The following is a 22,307-nucleotide window of genomic DNA, read 5'->3' on the forward strand; positions in this document are numbered from 1 at the left end:
AAAGTGGCTTGGCAGTGTGTACACGTTTGCAGTTTGAGCGCAAAAAGCTGCTTTACTGCACAGAAACTTGCCAGTGTAGACAAGCCCTTACTCTTGGCCACGCCCCTGTTGGAGAAAAGGAGATATCCTGGGCCCTTCTCCTTTTGTCTTCCTTTCTCAGGTTTAGTCATCTTCTGTAGGAATAGCCAGTGGTCATTTATCCTTACACCCCATTAAAGAGGCCAGAATATTTGTGGGACTATTTCTGATTGAGGTATGGAATGTAGTGAAACCAGCTCATTTATTCACATTTGATAGGGATTCCCCCAAACTTGTGGGAAGATTAGAAGATTTGGCTCTTCCGTTGTTTCATCCATCACCTTACTGCAATCCCAAAACCTCTCTTTAGTTTTACCAGATGTTAATTTTACAGCATAACATGATGTGGAAAGAATTTATTTTCCAGCTGTTGATAAGTGCTCATTCATTATACAAACCCACACACTGCAGGGGGAAGAGAGAGCCAGTATCACCAGGTATCATACCCTAGCTAATGAGAATGAGGGAATATACTAGTTATGGAAAAATATATTAAATAGGAACAACTGGATCCCTTTCATAGAACATGTGCGCAGACTGAACTCCTAGAAACCATAGAAACTTGGAGCTCTCTCTCTACAGCTAACTGTACCTTTACATAAGTGTACAGTATACTCAGACAATCCATCCAGGTCCAAGGTTGCGAAGACACAAATATCAACCTGGGTAGTGTATTATCCAACACCCTTTGCCTCGTCTCCTTCATTTTTCTGTTTCTTATTAATATTTCAATCCTCTGTATTTTCAAAATTGGAATTTCAGGAAACTGTCCACATCTGCCCTCCTCCCCAAGAGCACAAACACCCCTTTCCATTCATCCCCTTGGGTGGTGCTAAGCTACCACACTTCTCTACACAAGTTATTTGTGTTCCACCCTAACTTGGCATCATCCTCACTAACGGATTTACATCAACAACAAATCACTAAGCTGAAGCTCATAGAAAGAGTTCAGAATAAAGGAAAAAAGCCCACATCATTTTAAATTTCCCACATAAGTTTTGCATGACCCCCAGTTTTGGCTTTTTATCACACACTGAGTTCCACATTTGGATGTTGGCTGATTGAGAGGGCTGACAGTAAGGTGGGCTGCACTTTCCAGTATTCCACAGGGCTTAGGTTTATCAGGTCAGTGCTGCTGCTGCTCCCTCTAGGATATTATTGAGCCCATCCCCCTCCTATTTCAAGGTTAGGCAAGGTCCAAACATTTTCTCTCCTCCTGCCACCCACCAACACCACATCCCATAAATGGGAGAATTAAGTCAAAAATGCCATGAACAGAAACTCACTGCATTCCAAAGCCCCTAAAGAGGACAACCTGTGCACAGGAAACAGGCAGCTTAACGTACAGTAGCAAGTTCGGTGAAGAGACTCGGGGAAAATGAGCACACTAGTTTGCAGAGAACACACTACACCAAATACCACTTTAGTGCTATCCTACCATTTAGTGACATGTCCCAGAATCTCCATCCCCTGCATCATAACAGTATGTCATATTCCCACAAACTCTCTTATTAGCATGTATTGCTAAAGGTTAATCTAAAAACAGTTTTGGGATTATTTTTGCTGGCTACCTACTAATGAGACTTTTAGGAAGTTCTCTTTCTATCTGCATTAAATTGTCTTGCCTATAAAGTAATTCGTTTAGCAAAACTGATTTAATTGTTACACTGGTGCACTGCAGTGGTGATTTGATACAATCAACTAGAGTTTTTTTAAACTACACCATGGTGATCTGAAACAGTTAACATGTTCCCCCTTACAATAAATTTAGCTTACTTGGGTCATTGAAGTAAATAGCATTGAAGTATTCAGCCATTGCAAAGCACTCAGCAGTCCTTCCTTCCCTCCAACCTTGCTTACATTTTCTCTAGCGATTTCTCTTTCACGGTTTTGTTTCATGTCTCCTAAAGATGACAGAGTGCAGCGAGCTTCCCCTTTGCCTCATACCAATGGGATGTTTCAGACAACCAAATACCTGCGAGATAAAAAAAAAAAAAAAAAAACTTAACTGAAAAACAATCCAGGATACAATTGTCAATGGTGCCTAAATTCCATGGACTTCCAATGGAGATTTAAGCTGCGCATTGCTAAATCACTTTTAGAAATATTACCCCATATCTTAGACTGAAACAGGTCATTTCTACAGTGAATTAACATTTAGCTTCAAGCTAGATCAGCTGGTGTGATAAATGAAAGCGGGGAGTTGGGGGAAGAGAGGATAGCTTCCTTTTATGGACTTCCAGCCAGCCAGCTCTCTATAAAATTCCTCTTAATAGCTGTTCTCTACTTGCTTTATCTGTAAAGGATTAACAAGCCCACAGGTAAAAGGAAAGGAGTGGGCACCTGACCAAAAGAGACAATGGGAGAACTTTTTAAAATTGGGAAAAAACTTCCTTTTGTCTATGTGTTGCTGTTCTCCGGGAAAGAGGGGAACAGGGAGCAGTTATGCTATGAGAAGCTGAAGGCCAGATATAAAAATCATCAGATAATATCTAGAACTACTTATTTAACAACCCAGATATGTAAGTAGATCAGGAATGTTTAGAAAGACGCAATTAGGTTTATTTCTGTTTATTTCTTATTGGCTTGTGGTCTCCTCTGTGCTAACCCCAAATGCTTTTTGTTTTGCTTGTAACCTTTAAGCTGGAACTCAAGAAGGTTATTGTTGACGTTTAATTTTTGTAAGTGGGTTTATTAAACCTAGCAATAGCCTAAGTTCCAGATATATTTTCTCTCTCTTTTTTTTTTTTTTATTTTTTTTTTTTAAGAACAGGAGTAGATTTTTGGTGTCCTAAGAGGTTTGTGCACATGTTGTTTAATTAGCTGGTGGCAACAGCTGATTTCCTTTGTTTTTTTCCCCTCAGCTGTTCCCCAGGGGGGTGAAAGGGCTTAAGGGTACCCCACAGGGAGGAATTCCCAAGTGCGCCTTCCTGGGTCCCAAGGATTTGGGGTTTTTTTGCACTTATGTGGTAGCAGCATCTACCCTTCCAAGATCAGGGAGAAACTGTGACCTTGGGAGTTTAAATACCTGCCTGGAGTGGCCAGTATTAGTTTTTAGAATCCTTGCAGGCCCCCACCTTCTCCACTTAAAGTGCCAGACAGCTGCTTTTAAACTAAGTTTCCTTATGAAGCTGAAATTGATATTTGACTCTAAGAAGTCATACGGACAGAGATATGATTATGAACAGTACCTAAAATTGGGTTTAGTCATTTACTAGCAGAAGTTTCAGACCTGAACAAATTACTCCCAGCAGAAACATGCCTATTTTAGACTAATTTTATTTAATAGCATTATATGTAAAGTTATGAATTTCTGAATGATGATGATGATGATGTGAGCACATGTCCACACCCACACAGCCCTGACTAGGCTAGAGTTGTTAAATACATCTATCCTAAACAAAGGAATATGTGTCTCCATCAATTTACAAGTAAGTAGTAAACAAGGTTCTTGAGACTCTCTACTCCTCCCATCTCTTACTTTCACCTAAGAGGACAAATGAACCTGCCATTGGACTTTGGAGGAAAAGACATCTTGACCTGGGAACAATGCTGACAAACTGCAGTAAGGATTTTTCCTTGAACCAAGTCTAGTTTGCTAAATTTTATATTTATTTCTCTTGTAACCATTTCTGACTTTAATGCTTTATACTTGTCCTCACTTAAAATCTCTTTGTAGTTAAATAAACTTGTTTTATTTTTTAATTAAAACTAAGCCAGTGTTGTATTTAAACTGAACTGTTTGTTAACTCCAATTAAAATACCAAGTTATTGAATATCAACCCATTACAGGGGCAATGGACCTCTAATAGCTCAACTGTCCAGGAGAGGGCTGGGCAATGCAGAACACACATTTGGGGGGAAATGTGGGACTGGCAGTGTGTTGGGGCCACCCTGCAAGAAGTAACCCAGGCTGGTTGAAGCCAGAGTGTGACTGGAGTATTGCTGACAGGCTGCTGGGGTCAGAGCTGCAGCTATACACAGACACTCAGGGTCTGACCTGAATGCTGATAGACTTGTTATTCCCACTGGGCCAATCACACAGGTGGTAACAACCCCTCACTGGTATGGATTTCACCATGGAATATGACATCTGAGTATACTGGAAGTAAGAAACTAGCCGATGGTGTAAAGAGAACTTCTAACACATGTAGTTTCCCTGTATATTTATTCCAATACATACTAAGAAAATGAGATGGCTGCTAAGTGTTTTTGTACATTTTAGATGTAATAAATAAACCCACTACATATAAAGAGACAATTTTCACTTTTGCATACTTCAATTTTATAAGGTCATCTGTATGAGATGGGGTAGCAAATCTGGCAGGTAGATTGGGAAAACATTTTTCGAGGCCTGTATGATTAGGTCCCATCACAAGAAACAAAGTGACCTAAGATTGCATTGCTACAAACACACACAAATAAAGAGCCTCTACAGTTTTATAAGTAGTCATGAAAGCTTTCTAGGGCTGGAACAAGAGTGCATTCTCCATCAGAAAGCTGTAAATATCCTTTTTCAAGTGATCTTCTCATCATAAAGAGGTCAGAATTCCCAGTTTAAAAATACTATTTTGAAAAAGAACTCTAGACCCTGTATTTCAATCAGGCAAAAGATATAAACCACAGTAGCCTGCAGACACATAATAAGCCCGCAGTAGAATGTACAGGAATTGGGTAGTATCCCTTTAAATAGTTTGGGAGCCTGCAGTAGGCCTCCCTGTCTCATTCAGGCTTGGAAGGATTAAATTTTTTATTGATAAGTGTAATATCAATTTCACCAGAGAGAGAGAGACCAACAAAACGTATTTCCATTGATAATCAAAATTTACAGATATAAAAATGCTGCTGAAAAAGTTATTGAAGCTTGTTTTGAAGATATTTACTTTGTATACTTTGACAGGTCTTGCTGACTATTTGTGTTTTAATGGTGTAAAGCTTTATCTTTGAATCTCAACATCTGCCAAGTGTATATCTTTAGCTAGGCATTGCATGTTTATATATAGTTAGCAAAGAGTTATTTGGAACCCAACTGTGGCTGTGTTCTTGCCTTATTCTTACTGTTGTGTAGAGAGAACACACACACACACACACACACACACACACACACACCATAAAACAGAAACTATTGCAGATGTTCTAGTTCACAAGATCCAGCAATATCAGCCTTATCACAAATTCCTGCTAGGATCTTTTCAAGGGCATATTAAGAATAAGCTGACAAAACAAAGATCAACAACATGTTGACACTTCCAGGAAACAGCATTGTAGGCAACATGGTCTCATCTCTTCCAATCTAAGCCAAATATTGCTATATTCATTTAATGAAGCAAAAATACTTATCCCACCTCCACAGTAACAAAGTTTTTATCCACAACCCTGCTGTGATCTCAGGGTTATAATAGAACAGAACTTTGAAGTCTGAACGTAAAAGGAAGGTAACATTGAGCTCTGAAAAAGCGGCAAAGAGTCCTGTGGCAACTTATAGACTAACAGACATAATAAGTAATACTTCTGTCAGTCTATAAGATGCCACAGGACTCTCCCGCTTTTACAGATCCAGGCTAACACAGCTACCCCTCTGATAATTGAGCTCTGAGTACTTTTCATCTATAGATCTCAAAACAGTTTGCAAAGGCAGGCAAGGATCACATTTTACAATAGGAGGGGGAGGAAAGAGATGCAAAGAGGGGGATGACCTTGGGTAAATCACTTCAGCACTCAGAACTAGAAATAGAACCCCCATCTCCCAAGTTCCAGTCCAAAGCCACTTCAGCTAGGCCATGATTTTTCTTGTTTCCTCTACAGCTTTGCATCTAGATAAGGCTTTTTGTAGGGCTTCTGGCTGATGCACCCTACACAACAGCTCAGCTTCTCCATGTCTGGAGAATTCCAGCAAGTTTCATAAGACTCACTAGCTGTCCCAAAGTTACTTGATCCATAAAGAGACCAGATGGACAGTGATGCATCGATAGTAGCCCAGCTCGTGCAACTATAACTGGCACCAAGTATAAACAAGAAGCAAAATCCATTAAAAAAAAAAAAATCAGATCTTGTCTGAGGACCATTGTGACAAAAGTTGGGTTACTTTGAGTTCAGAGATCTTTTACCTAACAAAACATCAACAGGAAAGTAAATTCCAAGGCTCTGTTTCCTACCTCAACCTGGGTATTATTCCCCTGGTAGATGACACCCTTCCATGCACAGGAACCAATTAAGCTATGTCATTCCCCAGCAAGACACAAACAGTAGTACTCTCTCCTCTCCATTAGTGAGGGTAATGGCCACATCTCAGACCTTTAAGACTATACATTGGACCTCAAGAATTTTCCCACATGGACAGCAGTACTGATGATTCACTTCTAAGTTAGGTACAGAAATCCAACTTCATCCTGGGGTTCACTCACCTTGAGGTTCAAGTGTAGTCATAACTACTGGTGTATCATTGATTGCAGGATCATGGGTTAATTGGATGTTTGTGTGATGCTCCTTTTTGGAGATGAAAGCACATCATGGGTAGCATAGACTAAGACCTGACTGAGGACCTCACAGAATACATCCTACAAAAAGAAAGCATCATGTCATTGACTTGGAGGAAGGACCTTCACTATGGTGACTATGTTTCCACATGATCAGTCCTCTGAAGCTGTTGGAGATATTGACCATAGGAGACTCTGTAGGCTGAAAACTCATTCTATGAAATTAGTCAAGGTACTTCAGGAGTCTAGGTCTCCACTATCAGGATCCATTACACCATGAGGACCTACTAGCCAAAATAAAAGCATTCATATTGCTACTTGGATGGCACTTTGCAAAAGGTATCTGTTAAAAATTGTGTGTCCTTTTTTGCTTCTCTTATCATCTTTACAAAGAAGGCCTGAACAGGTTTTTTGGTTCCTCTCACCTGCTCTCCTTACCTCCATCAAAAGAGTTAGAAGTGGGTTATGTTATTCTGCGACTTTTTCACTTTTACCAAGGTGAGAGTATTCATATTGCAACTTTGAAGGCAAGTTGCATTTCTTGAAGAGCTGGTTCGTGTCTTTTACTTTTGTATCACATTTCCAAAGAGGGTCTGGATCTCCTCCCTTGTCTTATCCAAACTAGAAAAAAAAAAGGGGGGGGGGCCCTCTTCTACTTGTTTTTAACATTAGAAAAATCAGAATGCCAGGACTTATCTAAGAAGCCCATCAACCATGCATAGTCATTTGGAGGCATCAGAAACAAAACAAAACAAAAAAAAAAAAATCACACCAAGGCCTTTCAGGACTTCTATAGATATAGATATATAGGCTTGCTGCATTGTGATGTATAAGCCAATTCCCTCTCCTTCCCATACTTGCATGTTTCTCCAAGAGTTAGGTCATACTACCAGCACAGAGTCATTCAAATCAAAGAGCAATATTAGGTCTTCCAGGAGCTACCCCTCCTAAGAATTGAATATTGCTATTCAAAAATGTGACTGCCAGTCCTAGATTTTATTATGGCTCAATCATTGTTCTTCATTCACATCTACAAGTACCAGCTCCTCAACATTTAGTCAGACTACAGCAATGATGATGAGTGTCTAGAAATCATTCTAATTAGACAAATGATACTAAGTACACCAATATACCTGTTAGCTGACACCAAAGAATTCAGATCAGTATCCCTCTTACAGAAGCCTAAACTCCTAATGAAGGCACCTACCTGCTTCATTTTTTTCTTTTGTCTGGGAAGACATCTCCAATCAGATGAAACTGAAAAACAAGATAAACAGATATAGGTTTAGCTAGCACTTTGAATAGAACTACAGTAGACATAAAAATAGCAAGTAACCTCAATAACCATGTCCCTCTAGCTTTTAGCATTATATATAGCCATGATCTGAGCTAATTTTAGATCTTCCCATTTCACTTCAGACATGTAGAATAACAACAGTTTCAGACAATGGTCCCAGGAAAGGCTAACTTACATCTAACACCTCCAAAAAGAAAACATAATATAAGAAGCACCCTAGTACATTCTCATATATATGACATGCACACACATGGAAGCTAATCAACATATGCTTCTTATAACAACTAGAATATCACAATCCCTTTAATTACAAAATACAGCAATGCAAGAGATCTGGAAATAAGTTACCTAAGAGAGATGGTTAGGAGCCAATGGAAGAGTAGGAGAATAACAGAATATTTTATGTAAAATACTTTACCTCTAAAGGAAGGTAAAAAGGGGAATCTATTTACCACCAACACACTTACCACAAAGCTGCCTGTTTAAGCACACCAAAATCTGTACTATACAAGTGACTCCCCCACTTAGTCTATACAAACACATGATAATACTATCATTGTTTCATTATGCTAGCCCTGAAACAATAAGAAAGCAGCACTCTGCTAGGTTGAATGGAGAATGAGTAGCTTAGCAAACTGAGAAAGAAGACGCTAACTCATCACATATTATTTTAATTAACTATCTTTTTCTGGGATTAGCAGCAGCCTCCCATTCATTTAGAATCACCCTGGCTGCCACACTTTGCCTAGCAACCATTGCTAATTAGGAGAAGTTGTTTTTCTTGCTAACAAAGAATAGACACTGAAGGAGCAGCAATGCATGGTTTCCCAGCTTATTTGCTTTGGGTTATTTAGAAGGGGCATTAGCCTCTCACAAGTTCTAAAGATAATACATTTTAATCATACTAATTATTTGTAGTAGGGTGTTCATGCCATTTTTTTAGCAAGAGACCTTAGTCTCACTCTACTTAAGGTAAAGCTAGTCTTCCACAATTGGTCTGTATTGAACCCCATTGCCTAAGGTTCTGGTCCTGCAAATACTTGTCCTTCATTAAGGTCCTCCCTTGTGAATAGTTAAGCACGTGTACAAGTCTTTGAACTAAATTTACCAGAAATAAACCAAGTTGTATGACATTTCTCTTATGCCAGGCTAGAATTTTCTAAAGATGTTTGAGATAAATTAGGGAAGGTATTTAAGAGCTCTGCATATACCAAGAGGAGATGATTTTACTTCTTAAAAATTTATCTTTTTGACTTGGCTCATTATTCCAAAACATCTTGGCCAAAACACTCTGTGGGATTTGCCTTGGCTAAGGAAAGGGGTTGTATTAATTTAGATTTACTTAATACAAGCCAATCTTTATTCTTATGTAAATGCAGAAGACTAGGATATAACTCATCCATCTAAAACTGAGATTAGGTCAGCATGTGTCAGGTCAGGTAGGTCCAACCCTAAACTCAATCTCTTTATCTAGTCAAGACACTTATTCTCCTCTCTTCTTTTGCAAGGTGGAGCATGTGTTGTGAAGTGGATCACTGGTATCTTTGATTATTTTTTCTTATGGCCAGGGGAATTTCTCTTTATGCATATATGAAAAATTCTGCGGGGTTCCTATATTTTCTTGTTGATTATTACAGAAACTAGGAATTTAAGAACAGCTAGATCATTTCCCCCAAGTTTAGGGAATGGTTTAGGAATTGTATCTGGCACAGCTTTCGGCATGTAGGATTTTTATGGAGCAGAGTTACATTATACGAACTCCTATAGTGATTGTGCCCCTGCTGGGAAGTTCACAATTGCAGCCCAGTAGTACCTAGAGGCCCCACCTGAGACTGAGCCCCATTGGGCTAGTTACTGAGTATACGCAACCAAGAGCTCTCAATGTACTTCATAAGTGTCGTCATTCCCATTATACAGATGGGAAATGGGGGCACAAAGCATTGAAATAACTTGCCCTGAGTCACATAGTAAGTTAGTACCAGGACTAGGAATAGCAATTCAGATCCCCGAATCATAGTGTAGTGTCCTATCTTATCCACGGGATCACACTCCTGCACCCTGCTCAACTCTTCCAGATTACTCCCCCCCCCAGTTTTGTCTTGGCTTTCAGCTTGAAGTGCAGCTTTCTTCGGAAGGCTTAGTTTCTTGGAGTTAGCAGTTTATTAAGGCACAGAACATGGGCTATATTTGCAAAGTCACAATAAGAACGTAAAGAGTGCACTTGAGAATCAGGCCATGACAAAATTAAGCTCACATTTACAGATTTAACTGCATCTTCTTTACATGGATGCAGTGTGGTACAGCCTTACATACATGATCACATAGCATTTATCTCTCCTCTCTCTAAACCTGACAGAGTTGTAACTTTTTCCAGTCATGTATATTTATGTTTAACTATTTTCACAGAAATGTCCAGTTTATCTTTAGATTTCTTATGTGTATTTAATCATTACCCATATATCATACAATTTCTTTCTTCCGCTTTAAAATCTGACGGCTGCTTCTGAAGTACAGTTCAGAAGCATAAGGAAGCGAACTATGAAAAGAGCTATATGCCAGCTGCATTTGCAAGTCAAAGAGTTCTGTTACATTTGTTTAGTGTAATGTTACACAATAATGGTTACTATGTATATTTCATACAAGTGAGTGATGGTGTTTGACAGGTAGACCAGAGGTTGTGGAAAAGCTATATTACTTAGTAGGCAATACAAAGTGATAGTTTTAGAATGCCTGCTTATGCACAAGGGTTAGAATTGCATGGGCAGCCTCTATTTTAGCATTTCCTATGCTTAAGTGCGGAAGCACACAACCTTGATAGAGCATCCAAGTGATTTACAAGGTGTTCAAGAGTACTATAGTGTAGAATTGTGGGGCTAAATGCCACTGAGAGACAAGGTGGGTGAGGTGCTATCTTTTATTGGACCAGCTTTTGGTGGTGGGAGAAACAAGCTTTCGAGCTACACAGCTCTGCTTCAAGAAACGTACTCAGTGGCACAGCTAAGTACAAGGTGGAACAAATTGTTTAGCAAAAGTAGTTAACACATTTTTGATGATACATACAATACAGAAATAACATTTCACGTTACATGATCATCTGTAGAAGAGAGCTCCTTGAGTGCTGGCCTTGGAAGCATTTGTTTTATGAGATACACCCCCATGAAGTCTTTATTAATGTTTCTCTATAGAGATGAGTCAGACAGGCACTCCTGTCATATGGTGTGTAGTGTACCTGTGCTAGGAAGAGTGGTAGGAATTTTACTAACTGTGCAATGGGAAGGGAAAAAATAAGGAGAGGTTGGGAAATTTCAGCAAATTAGGACAAATAATTAGTTCTTGGCCATGCCAGCGATGTATGCAGTGTGACTAGTTGAAGTTGTTCCACTGTGGATAAATACTTAGAGTCACTGGAGCAGAGAGAGAGAGAGAATGAATGACTCTGGAGCCTGCCGAATAGGGCATCCAGCTGGCGGGGCTGGCTGTAAAGCATACAGGGTCCGGTCTACCGGCTCTAATCATTCAACCTAGAAACAACTCAGCTATCTAAGCCACCTCATTCCAGGACAGGGGCACTCAGTCGAGGAGCACTAGCAGAGAGAGGCATTTAGGTCTATTAGAGGGATGTGGTTTATGACACATACTCCTGATACCAGCATCTCCTATTTGACTAACTTAGGTGGCTCCCCACTTAACGCACTGGCTCCTATGAACTGAATTCTAAGGTGCTTAGCTCTCCCCCTTCATTGCATAGGGAGCCTAGATGCTTAACTTAGGAAGCCTCTGCTACTCTTGTCCACAAAGCCTAAAAGTAGCAGGCATTGGCACTGGAACTGTGGTTCCGACCCCCAGGCCACCCCTTCCCCCTCCTGCATGACCCCATCCCCCACTCCTTCCTGTCTGCCCCCTCACCTGCCCTTACGGCCAGTAAAAAGTGATGGAGCCATGACCTCCTGCCCTGTCCCCCCCCCCCCAGCCCCATGTTCTGGCGTCCCTGTTTGTGGATTGCAGTGGTGTTCCTGTGATTGTGTAGGCCCCTAAAAGTTGAGCATTGCAAATGCTCAGCATTTTAATGCCCTAAATTCCTTTGAATGAAGCCCCAAGTCATTACTGAAAAAAGTTGCAGATTTGACAACTGGAGAAGCATAAATAATGAAGAGGGTTACTGATGCGGAGTGATCGTGATTGCTTAGTAAGCTGTGTGCAAGAAAATAGTATCCATTTTTACATGACCTATTGTTATAGTTAAATAAATAGTTATTTAAGAACAAAGAATGTATGACATATTTCCAAGATAGGGGACTATTCAAGTCATTTTCACAGTTGGTGCTTACCAGGAGAGCATAATGGATAATCAGCTTAACAGCGTATCCCAATGAGACACTGTGGCCAAAAGGGCTAATGTAATCCTTGGATGTATAAACAGGTGAATCTCAAGTAGAAGAGAAGTTATTAGCTCTGTTTAGCATTGGCAGAACTGGCACTGGAATTCTGTGTTCAGTTCTCCTGTCTACAGTTCAGGAAGGCTGTTGAAAAATGGAGAGTATTCAGAAAAAAAAAAAAAAAGTCTTGAAAAAGATTTTTAAAATTCCAAAACTTTGTTTAAAAAATTTTACTTTAAAATGGAAAAAAAATCTAGAAAATGTTTATGTAATTTTTTTAAAGTTCTCTTTATAAATTTTCATTGTGGGAGTTTTTCAAAGTGTTTTCATTAGTAATCAGGGGAACAAAATTAGTCGTATCAAAATTTCCCACAAAATGGAAATTCTGAATTTTGACCAGATTTGCTTGCCACACTCTTCGATTCTCATATCTTCTCTTTCTCTTACTGAAGTCAATGGCAGAAGCTTGACTTCAATCAGAACTCATTTAGGCCCTTAAATTTTATAGGATGGTAGTTATAAGGAAAGGTCAGATTGGCTCAGTTAAAGATTTGTCTTTAATAACCTATTGGGCTAATATGGTGTAATTGTAAGATAGCTTTCTGTAAACCTATTGGTTTTCAAATCCTTTGGGTCCTATGGGTAGGTCAGTTAATTCCTGGATTTAAAAAAATATTTGAAGTATTTATTCTACAATGGAGCTGTGTAACAATATAATGCTGAATGCAGGAAGTTGGTTTCTTTTTGGCATGCAAGTGTTATTTCAGGTGCCCCCACATACCAAGGCATACACAATGCCACTTAGGGCATTCACTGCCCAATGTTGATGGCCTTTCAGAATGCTGGCAGATCAATCAGTATGCAAGCCGCTGCCTAAACACAGCCAAGCATTCTGTAAATCAGCTGCCCCATAAATTTAGTGACAAAGGAAGGATGTTCAAACATTGAAGGTCATTGAAACCTAAGGAGGACCCTCCCACGCCCCACCCAAGACATGCCGTCCTCTGTCCTCACACAATCCCTTCCCACTCAACACAGCCTCTTCCCCGCTCCCTCCCCAAAAATCTTCCTGTACAGAACACCTCATGGCCTCAAGTAGTAGGGTATGAATATATTGTTTATACATGCATGCGCGCACGCACGCACACACACCCCCATAATAAACTGAGACCCTCTTCTACTATCCAGCCCAAGCAAAATTGCACAAAAGGAGCCACTTTCTGCAGCTGCCACTTGAGTGGCTCACAGTTCACAAAATGCAGCAAGTCCTTTTGAGAAAGAAAGGGCTAATGGTTTCTGCTAACAGTGGCAGAGTACCTTGCTGTGGCCAAGCAAGGTTCAGAAATCACATTTCCCACTATGAAAATGGAGAGTCAGGCACCTAAAATGCAATCAGGAGAAAGGTACCATAGACATATCGTGTAGAGTTACTGCAAATGGTGGATCATCCTCTCTAGCCAATAAATCAGAGTGAAACCATAAATCCAAGAGGAAAAAGGACCTATAGCCATCACACCAAGATGACAAATCAACCTGGCACAGACTTATCCAAAGAGAACTTAAGGGTAACTGAACCAGCCACATGCACGCCCTCATATACATAGCAAAGTTTAATTGTTAGGATAGATTTTCAAAAATCTCCAGAAAACACACTTTGTATCAAATGAGAGAGAGACAACAACAAGTGGAGATTCAAAAATCCTAGTCAAACAATGTCTCACATGGCTGCTTTCCATCATGCATTATTTAGTACTACCCCATAGGATGATGATTCTTTAATATCTTGACCAATAAAACATGTAGAGTATTGTAAGAGATACAAGATTCCATATGTAGATTAAGCCCCACATGCTCTCTTCTTCCCTCCCTAGCCATGGTGACTGATAACGAGGCTTGGTCCATTGTCACTCTCTGCAAATGAGAGCTACGCCAGGCAGAAGCCATCTCTTTTGACTCGAAAGAGCAACTAACCCTCTGGATCACATGCAGTTGTCACCAGTGTACGTAGAAGCATCTATCTTTTCTACACAGGGTGTGGCAGAGAAGAAGCTATCTGGCTGTGCAGGGACAGGCCTAGGAGGCTGGCTGAGGAGATTAGCTATTGCTTCCAGCTGTTTATGGATGATAACTGAGGCTACCCCCATGTCCCTCAGTTGTGTTTCCATTCTCTGTATGGTCTTAGAGTCTTCCCGATGGCTGGTTTCTAAGAATTCCAGTACTCTTTTACTTGTTGCAAACGTGTCCCTCTGACTCTCTGTAAACTGCAGTTTTGTTGTCTTCTCCCGAGCAGGATAGCTTGGAGGAGCCTGGCCTCCTGGTGTGGCTGCTGGGGGGTCATCCCCTTCTTTGAGATTCCTCTTCCCGGTAGGTACATCACAATGACTCATACTGCTTGTAACAAGTTTGCTGCAGGACTCTTTTGATTTCTCTCTGTCCTCCAGGCCAAATACAGGAGTTATACTTCCTTCATGCTTCCCTTTAAGGTCAGAGAAGTCATCCTGGCTGCCATGCCTAATATTCACATTCTTGCTCCTGCTCTTAGGATGGCTGGACAGAGCACAAGCTGCCACTGAAAGCCCAGGTTTACTAGCAGCGATGAACATGCTGGTCTGAGATGGTCCGGCCTTCTCCCCGTCACTTTCATGACTTTGACCTAACACACAAGAATGATTATTCTTCCAAAAAAGCATACAAAGATGCTGGCCAGTGCCAAGACCTAACCAGGCTGCTTGCTCTGACCCAAGAACACACCACAGCATATCCCGTCAGAGGCCATATTAGGACATTTCCATTTATTGGAAGTATAGGTACTAGCTGAAGGTGTAAAGAGAAGTTCTAACAGATATACTATATGCGTTAAAAATACGTAAGTGCATGAGGTGGGTGTACAGAACTGGGATACTTTATTTTATTTTTTTCACTAAAAATGTGACTAAGTCCTTCTCAATTTGTTGTGTTACTCTCTGGTCACAAAGGAGTTAATTTCTTTCTTGACCAGGAGAAGCAATGCAGTGCCAGGGAAGTCACCACATAAACATGAATGAACTATCAAGAGTTGTCAATCTACGAACTGAGCTATAGAATCATGGAATGTTCAGAGAGCACTGTATCAATTTAAAAAGTGATATTTGTATCTGTCTTAGCTAGGCAGTAGTTACTGGGCTTTCCTGTAGGAAGTAAAATCACTAAGGGATAATTAATACAAAAGTCCAAGCCAGTAAACCTCACCCCTCTTGGGGGACAGAGTAGCAGCCGTGTTAGTCTGTATTCGCAAAAAGAAAAGGAGTACTTGTGGCACCTTAGAGACTAACAAATTTATTAGAGCATAAGCTTTCGTGAGCTACAGCTCACTTCATCGGATGCATTTGGTGGAAAAAACAGAGGAGAGATTTATATACACACACACAGAGAACATGAAACAATGGGTTTATCATACACACTGTAAGGAGAGTGATCACTTAAGATAAGCCATCACCAACAGCAGGGGGGGGGAAAGGAGGAAAACCTTTCATGGTGACAAGCAGGTAGGCTAATTCCAGCAGTTAACAAGAATATCAGAGGAACAGTGGGGGTGGGGTGGGAGGGAGAAATACCATGGGGAAATAGTTTTACTTTGTGTAATGACTCATCCATTCCCAGTCTCTATTCAAGCCTAAGTTAATTGTATCCAGTTTGCAAATTAATTCCAATTCAGCAGTCTCTCGTTGGAGTCTGTTTTTGAAGCTTTTTTGTTGAAGTATAGCCACTCTTAGGTCTGTGATCGAGTGACCAGAGAGATTGAAGTGTTCTCCAACTGGTTTTTGAATGTTATAATTCTTGACGTCTGATTTGTGTCCATTCATTCTTTTACGTAGAGACTGTCCAGTTTGGCCAATGTACATGGCAGAGGGGCATTGCTGGCACATGATGGCATATATCACATTGGTAGATGCGCAGGTAAACGAGCCTCTGATAGTGTGGCTGATGTGATTAGGCCCTATGATGGTATCCCCTGAATAGATATGTGGACAGAGTTGGCAACGGGCTTTGTTGCAAGGATAGGTTCCTGGGTTAGTGGTTCTGTTGTGTGGTGTGTGGTTGCTGGTGAGTATTTGCTTCAGATTGGGGGGCTGTCTGTAAGCAAGGACTGGTCTGTCTCCCAAGATCTGAGAGAGCGATAGCTCGTCCTTCAGGATAGGTTGTAGATCCTTGATGATGCGTTGGAGGGGTTTTAGTTGGGGGCTGAAGGTGATGGCTAGTGGCGTTCTGTTGTTTTCTTTGTTGGGCCTGTCCTGTAGTAGGTGACTTCTGGGTACTCTTCTGGCTCTGTCAATCTGTTTCTTCACTTCAGCAGGTGGGTACTGTAGTTGTAGGAATGCATGATAGAGATCTTGTAGGTGTTTGTCTCTGTCTGAGGGGTTGGAGCAAATGCGGTTATATCGTAGCGCTTGGCTGTAGACAATGGATCGAGTGGTATGATCTGGATGAAAGCTTACGAGCTGAAATTGTGGAAAAGCAGCATCGCTTACCCCATAACCTCAGCCATGCAGAACACAGTGCCATCCACAGCCTCAGAAACAACTCTGACATCATAATCAAAAAGGCTGACAAAGGAGGTGCTGTCGTCATCATGAATAGGTCAGAGTATGAACAAGAGGCTACTAGGCAGCTCTCCAACACCACTTTCTACAAGCCATTACCCTCTGATCCCACTGAGAGTTACCAAAAGAAACTACAGCATTTGCTCAAGAAACTCCCTGAAAAAGCACAAGAACAAATCCGCACAGACACACCCCTGGAGCCAGGACCTGGGGTATTCTATCTGCTACCCAAGATCCATAAACCTGGAAATCCTGGACGCCCCATCATCTCAGGCATTGGCACCCTGACAGCAGGATTGTCTGGCTATGTAGACTCCCTCCTCAGGCCCTTCGTTACCAGCACTCCCAGCTATCTTCGAGACACCACCGATTTCCTGAGGAAACTACAGTCCATTGGTGATCTTCCTAAAAACACCATCCTAGCCACTATGGATGTAGAAGCCCTCTACCCCAACATTCCACACAAAGATGGACTACAAGCCATCAGGAACAGTATCCCCGATACTGTCACGGCTAACCTGGTGGCAGAACTTTGTGACTTTGTCCTGACCCATAACTATTTCACATTTGGTGACAATGTATACCTTCAAATCAGCGGCACTGCGATGGGTACCCGCATGGCCCCACAGTATGCCAACATTTTTATGGCTGACTTAGAACAACGCTTCCTCAGCTCTCGTTCCCTAATGCCCCTACTCTACTTGCGCTACATTGATATCATCATCATCTGGACCCATGGAAAAGAAGCTCTTGAGGAATTCCACCATGATTTCAACAATTTCCATCCCACCATCAACCTCAGCCTGGACCAGTCCACACAAGAGATCCACTTCCTGGACACTACGGTGCTAATAAGCGATGGTCACATAAACACCACCCTATATCGGAAACCTACTGACCGCTATTCCTACCTACATGCCTCTAGCTTTCATCCAGATCATACCACTCGATCCATTGTCTACAGCCAAGCGCTACGATATAACCGCATTTGCTCCAACCCCTCAGACAGAGACAAACACCTACAAGATCTCTATCATGCATTCCTACAACTACAGTACCCACCTGCTGAAGTGAAGAAACAGATTGACAGAGCCAGAAGAGTACCCAGAAGTCACCTACTACAGGACAGGCCCAACAAAGAAAACAACAGAACGCCACTAGCCATCACCTTCAGCCCCCAACTAAAACCCCTCCAACGCATCATCAAGGATCTACAACCTATCCTGAAGGACGAGCCATCGCTCTCTCAGATCTTGGGAGACAGACCAGTCCTTGCTTACAGACAGCCCCCCAATCTGAAGCAAATACTCACCAGCAACCACACACCACACAACAGAACCACTAACCCAGGAACCTATCCTTGCAACAAAGCCCGTTGCCAACTCTGTCCACATATCTATTCAGGGGATACCATCATAGGGCCTAATCACATCAGCCACACTATCAGAGGCTCGTTCACCTGCGCATCTACCAATGTGATATATGCCATCATGTGCCAGCAATGCCCCTCTGCCATGTACATTGGCCAAACTGGACAGTCTCTACGTAAAAGAATGAATGGACACAAATCAGACGTCAAGAATTATAACATTCAAAAACCAGTTGGAGAACACTTCAATCTCTCTGGTCACTCGATCACAGACCTAAGAGTGGCTATACTTCAACAAAAAAGCTTCAAAAACAGACTCCAACGAGAGACTGCTGAATTGGAATTAATTTGCAAACTGGATACAATTAACTTAGGCTTGAATAGAGACTGGGAATGGATGAGTCATTACACAAAGTAAAACTATTTCCCCATGGTATTTCTCCCTCCCACCGCACCCCCCACTGTTCCTCTGATATTCTTGTTAACTGCTGGAATTAGCCTACCTGCTTGTCACCATGAAAGGTTTTCCTCCTTCCCCCCCCTGCTGTTGGTGATGGCTTATCTTAAGTGATCACTCTCCTTACAGTGTGTATGATAAACCCATTGTTTCATGTTCTCTGTGTGTGTGTATATAAATCTCTCCTCTGTTTTTTCCACCAAATGCATCCGATGAAGTGAGCTGTAGCTCACGAAAGCTTATGCTCTAATAAATTTGTTAGTCTCTAAGGTGCCACAAGTACTCCTTTCCTCTTGGGGGAAACTGTATAGTTGTATGGTATGAGAAGTCTGGTCAGAGAAGCCTGGCAAACAAGGAATCGAAAATCTGTACAAAGCAACCACTCTGATTTAGGAAGAATGGGTCACTCTGATTTACCCATGAACTGACACAGCAACCACAAGAAGAATATACCCTATGGAAAGATCTGAAGTACTTTGTTCCTATCAAGGTCTCCATGGGGAGGATAGATGGATGCCTGATAAGCCAAGCCCAACATTTAAACTGTTCACTGTTTAAGAAGTCTTCTCTGTAATGCTTTATTCTGAACAAATACTTTGCTTTGTGAAGGCTGGATGGTCACTGGTTAACCCTGTCATGGCCCGTGAGCGAACAAGGCTGCAGGTGTTGAACTGAAGTGAGGCTTGCTATTCCCATGAATTTGATTTCTTTAAACTCTATTTCAATTGGACATAAAACCAAACTGAAGTACAGGAAGAATTGCAGCCAAAATCCCCAGTCTAGAGGGAGAGCATCATGGGACTCCTCCCCAAAAGAGACAATGGGTAGAGGTCAGAAACCTATATAGGGTGCCTTCATGATCTCCTTGAAGGGATCAGAGGTGCAATTACCTCAGGAACTGTGACAATGGGTAAAAGATGTTTTTGAAAATTTTAAGATGTAATAAAAATCACTATGTAAAAAAGTGTCAGTCCCTACACATACCAAAATGGTGTGGTGTCAAAGGTTCTCCCCAGGAGGTGGGCACATTACCCTGAGTTACAGAAAGTGTGTGAGAGCATGTAAATGTTTTTAAAAAAGTTACTGGGGCCACTATTTCTCTCTCTCCATGTAACGGTAGGTGCATTCATTACCATGTGCCTGATTTTTCATAAATGCTGGGCACCCACAACGCCAGCTGTAATCAAGGGGAATTGTGAGGATGGGTTGGGAATACAGATTTATGATCCAGGGCTCTGAAAGAACTATGAAGGATTTGTCTAGAAAGAGAATGAATGCATGGCAAACCAGGGTGTAAATCTCCATCACATTAGAGTACTATACACTAACTGGCCATGTGGACCTTGCTGCCATGTACTAAATGTTCCCCAATGCACTCTGATCTGCATCTCTTTCAAAGAGTAGTACGTCACTGCATACTAGGTAAATTTTACTGCACAGCAGCAGGGTCCACACAGCCAGTTAGCGTGCTCGAGATTTATACCCAGCTTGCCACACACAAAGTCTCTGTCTTGACAAGTCCAAAAAGTGACTTCAAATAACTCTACATAGAAGTGCCTCTCCAGAACCTCTACACCTTCAGTCATCAAGACTTTCCAGGACTAGAAGCAGAGTGCTTTCCCTATTAACAGCGGGGAATCTAAAATTCTCATCCTAGAGGGCTGAGAGATCTGACTTTAAGGATGGACATCGCTAGCTAAATATGGCCTCAGACAGAGTAATTTTGGGAGACAGAAGCTTCACATTTTTGGAAGTTAGAGAAAGAGGAAATGTTTTAGTGGCAAGCAGTTTTTCTTTTCACCTATTTTGTTTTAGGACCCATCAACCACCCCTAAGTTTGGAATGTTCAAATAAGTCCCAGTAGACCAGGTGAAATAGTGAGCAGAGAGGAGAGATGGTGGTCAAAGCTTCATGAGTAATTACATAGTTACAGTTTTTCACCTACACTTTCTCTCTGTGTGCCTCTATTTCTGCCTCATTTTTAATCTTTCAGAAAAAAACTATTCTCATGAATTTGATTTCCTTAAACTTCAATTGGACTTGAAACACAACACACACAGAGAAACCCACCATAAAAAAATAATCGAGAAGTTTGGGTCACAGGGCCCTACAATATCAGCCTTATCATAATTTCTGGTAGGCTCTTTTACGATTGCAGCAGACAAAGTGAGGAAGAGCAACATGTTGACACTTTTGCTCTGCAGACATTTCCATGAAGTCATGTTGAAGCAACACATTCTTATCTCTTCTTCTAAAACCTACCTCTAGCTCCCTTCTCATCTGCGCCAAATATTACAATATCCTGTTCATGAAACTTTAGATGACATTCAACCCACTTTCTCTTCCATCCCACACTTGTAAATCCTGCTCTGATCTCAGAGTTATAACTGCAACTTTAAAGCTCTGTTCTGACTAGAGTGGGAGGGAAGGGAATAGTAAGCTCACAGAGCTATTCATCTGTAGATCTCAAACTAATTTACAAAGGAATTCAAATATCATTGCCTCCATTTTATAGGAGGGCAGGGAGGGAAGCAAGGTAGAGACGTGAAGTGACTTGCCTAAGGTCACACAGCAGTTTGCTTTCCACATAGAAAGCAGTACGTTCTAGTTGCATGTCACCTCTGAGATAAGTACAGAAATCCAACTTCATCCCATAGTTTACTCACCTTGAGGTTCAAGTGTAGTCATAACTGGGGTATATCGCTGACGGCAGTATCATGGGCAAATTTGATGTTTCAAGTGGTGCTCCTTTTCAGAGGTGGAAGCATGGAACCCAGGTCATGGGTGGCATGGACTAAGAGCTGACTGAGGACCTTGCTGAATACATCCTACAAAAAGAAGCATCATGTCATTGACTTGGAGGAAGGACTGTCACTGTGGAGATTGAATTACCTATGTTTCCAGGAAATCAGTCCCTTTGGAGCCATTGGGGATATTGACAATAGGAATTTCTGTGGGCTGAAGACGCAGATTAAATCAAGCTACTTCAGGAATCTAGGTATCCACTGCAGGGATCTATTTAACTATGAGGTTGGGTAGCCAAGGTAAGAGTACTTATATTGCTAACTTGATGTGACTTGCAAGAGGCATTTATTAAAAATTGGGTGTGCCTTTTTTGCTTCCTTATGTTTTGAAAGAGGGCTCAGGGCTTGTCTATACTACCCACTGGATCGATGGGCAGCAATCGATTTCTCCTGTCTAGTCTAGACACGATAAATCGACCGCCAACGCTCTCCCGTTGACTCCAGTACTCCACCAGGGCGAGGCGTACAGGTGGAGTTGACAGGAGAGCATCAGCCATCAACTTACCATAGCGAAGACACACAGTAAATAGATCCAAGTACGTTGACTTCAGCTACGTTATTCACGTAGCTGAAGTTGCGTAACTTAGATCAATCCTCTCCCCAGTGTAGACCAGGCCTCAAACAGCTTTGTTATTCTTCTTGCCTGTATCTCCACAGCATCACTGCAGGAGAGGAGGCAGAAGAGTAATTCTGCATGTTTTTAATCTTAGAAATATTAGACTAAAATTAGACTTTAATGATTAGACTAAGTACCTACAAGGAAAGGGGTGCTTAGAAAATGGGTATTGTGCACTTCCACATCTTTCTTGAATTGGAAGAATTAAATCCTTTTAAAATTACTATCTTTCCCCACAAGTTGTATTATGTGTT

At 41.4% G+C, this 22,307-nt stretch overlaps 1 protein-coding gene and 1 long non-coding RNA gene across 8 annotated transcripts in view; one reads left to right on the forward strand and one right to left on the reverse strand.

Moving 5' to 3' along the window:
• Positions 1–22,307, reverse strand: part of LOC119863059 — an 85,887-nt gene that overhangs the window by 61,467 nt on the left and 2,113 nt on the right. For 4 of the 6 annotated variants that reach the window (XM_038420812.1, XM_038420826.2, XM_043517309.1 and 1 more), the window contains exons 3-4: positions 21,300–21,461; positions 13,820–14,880 (exon numbers count right to left, since the gene is read on the reverse strand). In XM_038420812.1, coding sequence (XP_038276740.1) covers positions 14,207–14,880; positions 21,300–21,321 — 696 coding nt within the window. In that variant the 5' untranslated portion in view covers positions 21,322–21,461 and the 3' untranslated portion in view covers positions 13,820–14,206. Of the gene's footprint in view, positions 1–1,854; positions 2,054–6,482; positions 6,636–7,761; positions 7,812–13,819; positions 14,881–21,299; positions 21,462–22,307 lie in introns of those variants that run through there. The other 2 variants (XR_005295476.2, XR_005295473.2) reach the window with 1 other exon arrangement.
• LOC119863080 overlaps positions 14,386–22,307 on the forward strand; it is a 49,622-nt gene continuing 41,700 nt past the window's right edge. Inside the window, exons 1-2 of one of the 2 annotated variants that reach the window (XR_005295480.2) lie at positions 14,386–14,591; positions 21,390–21,677. This is a non-coding gene — a long non-coding RNA (uncharacterized LOC119863080). The remainder of the gene's footprint in view (positions 14,592–21,389; positions 21,678–22,307) is intronic. The other variant, XR_005295477.2, reaches the window with a different exon arrangement.

Source organism: Dermochelys coriacea, chromosome 1, assembly GCF_009764565.3.
Source record: "Dermochelys coriacea isolate rDerCor1 chromosome 1, rDerCor1.pri.v4, whole genome shotgun sequence".
In the NCBI taxonomy this organism is placed as follows: domain Eukaryota; kingdom Metazoa; phylum Chordata; order Testudines; family Dermochelyidae; genus Dermochelys; species Dermochelys coriacea.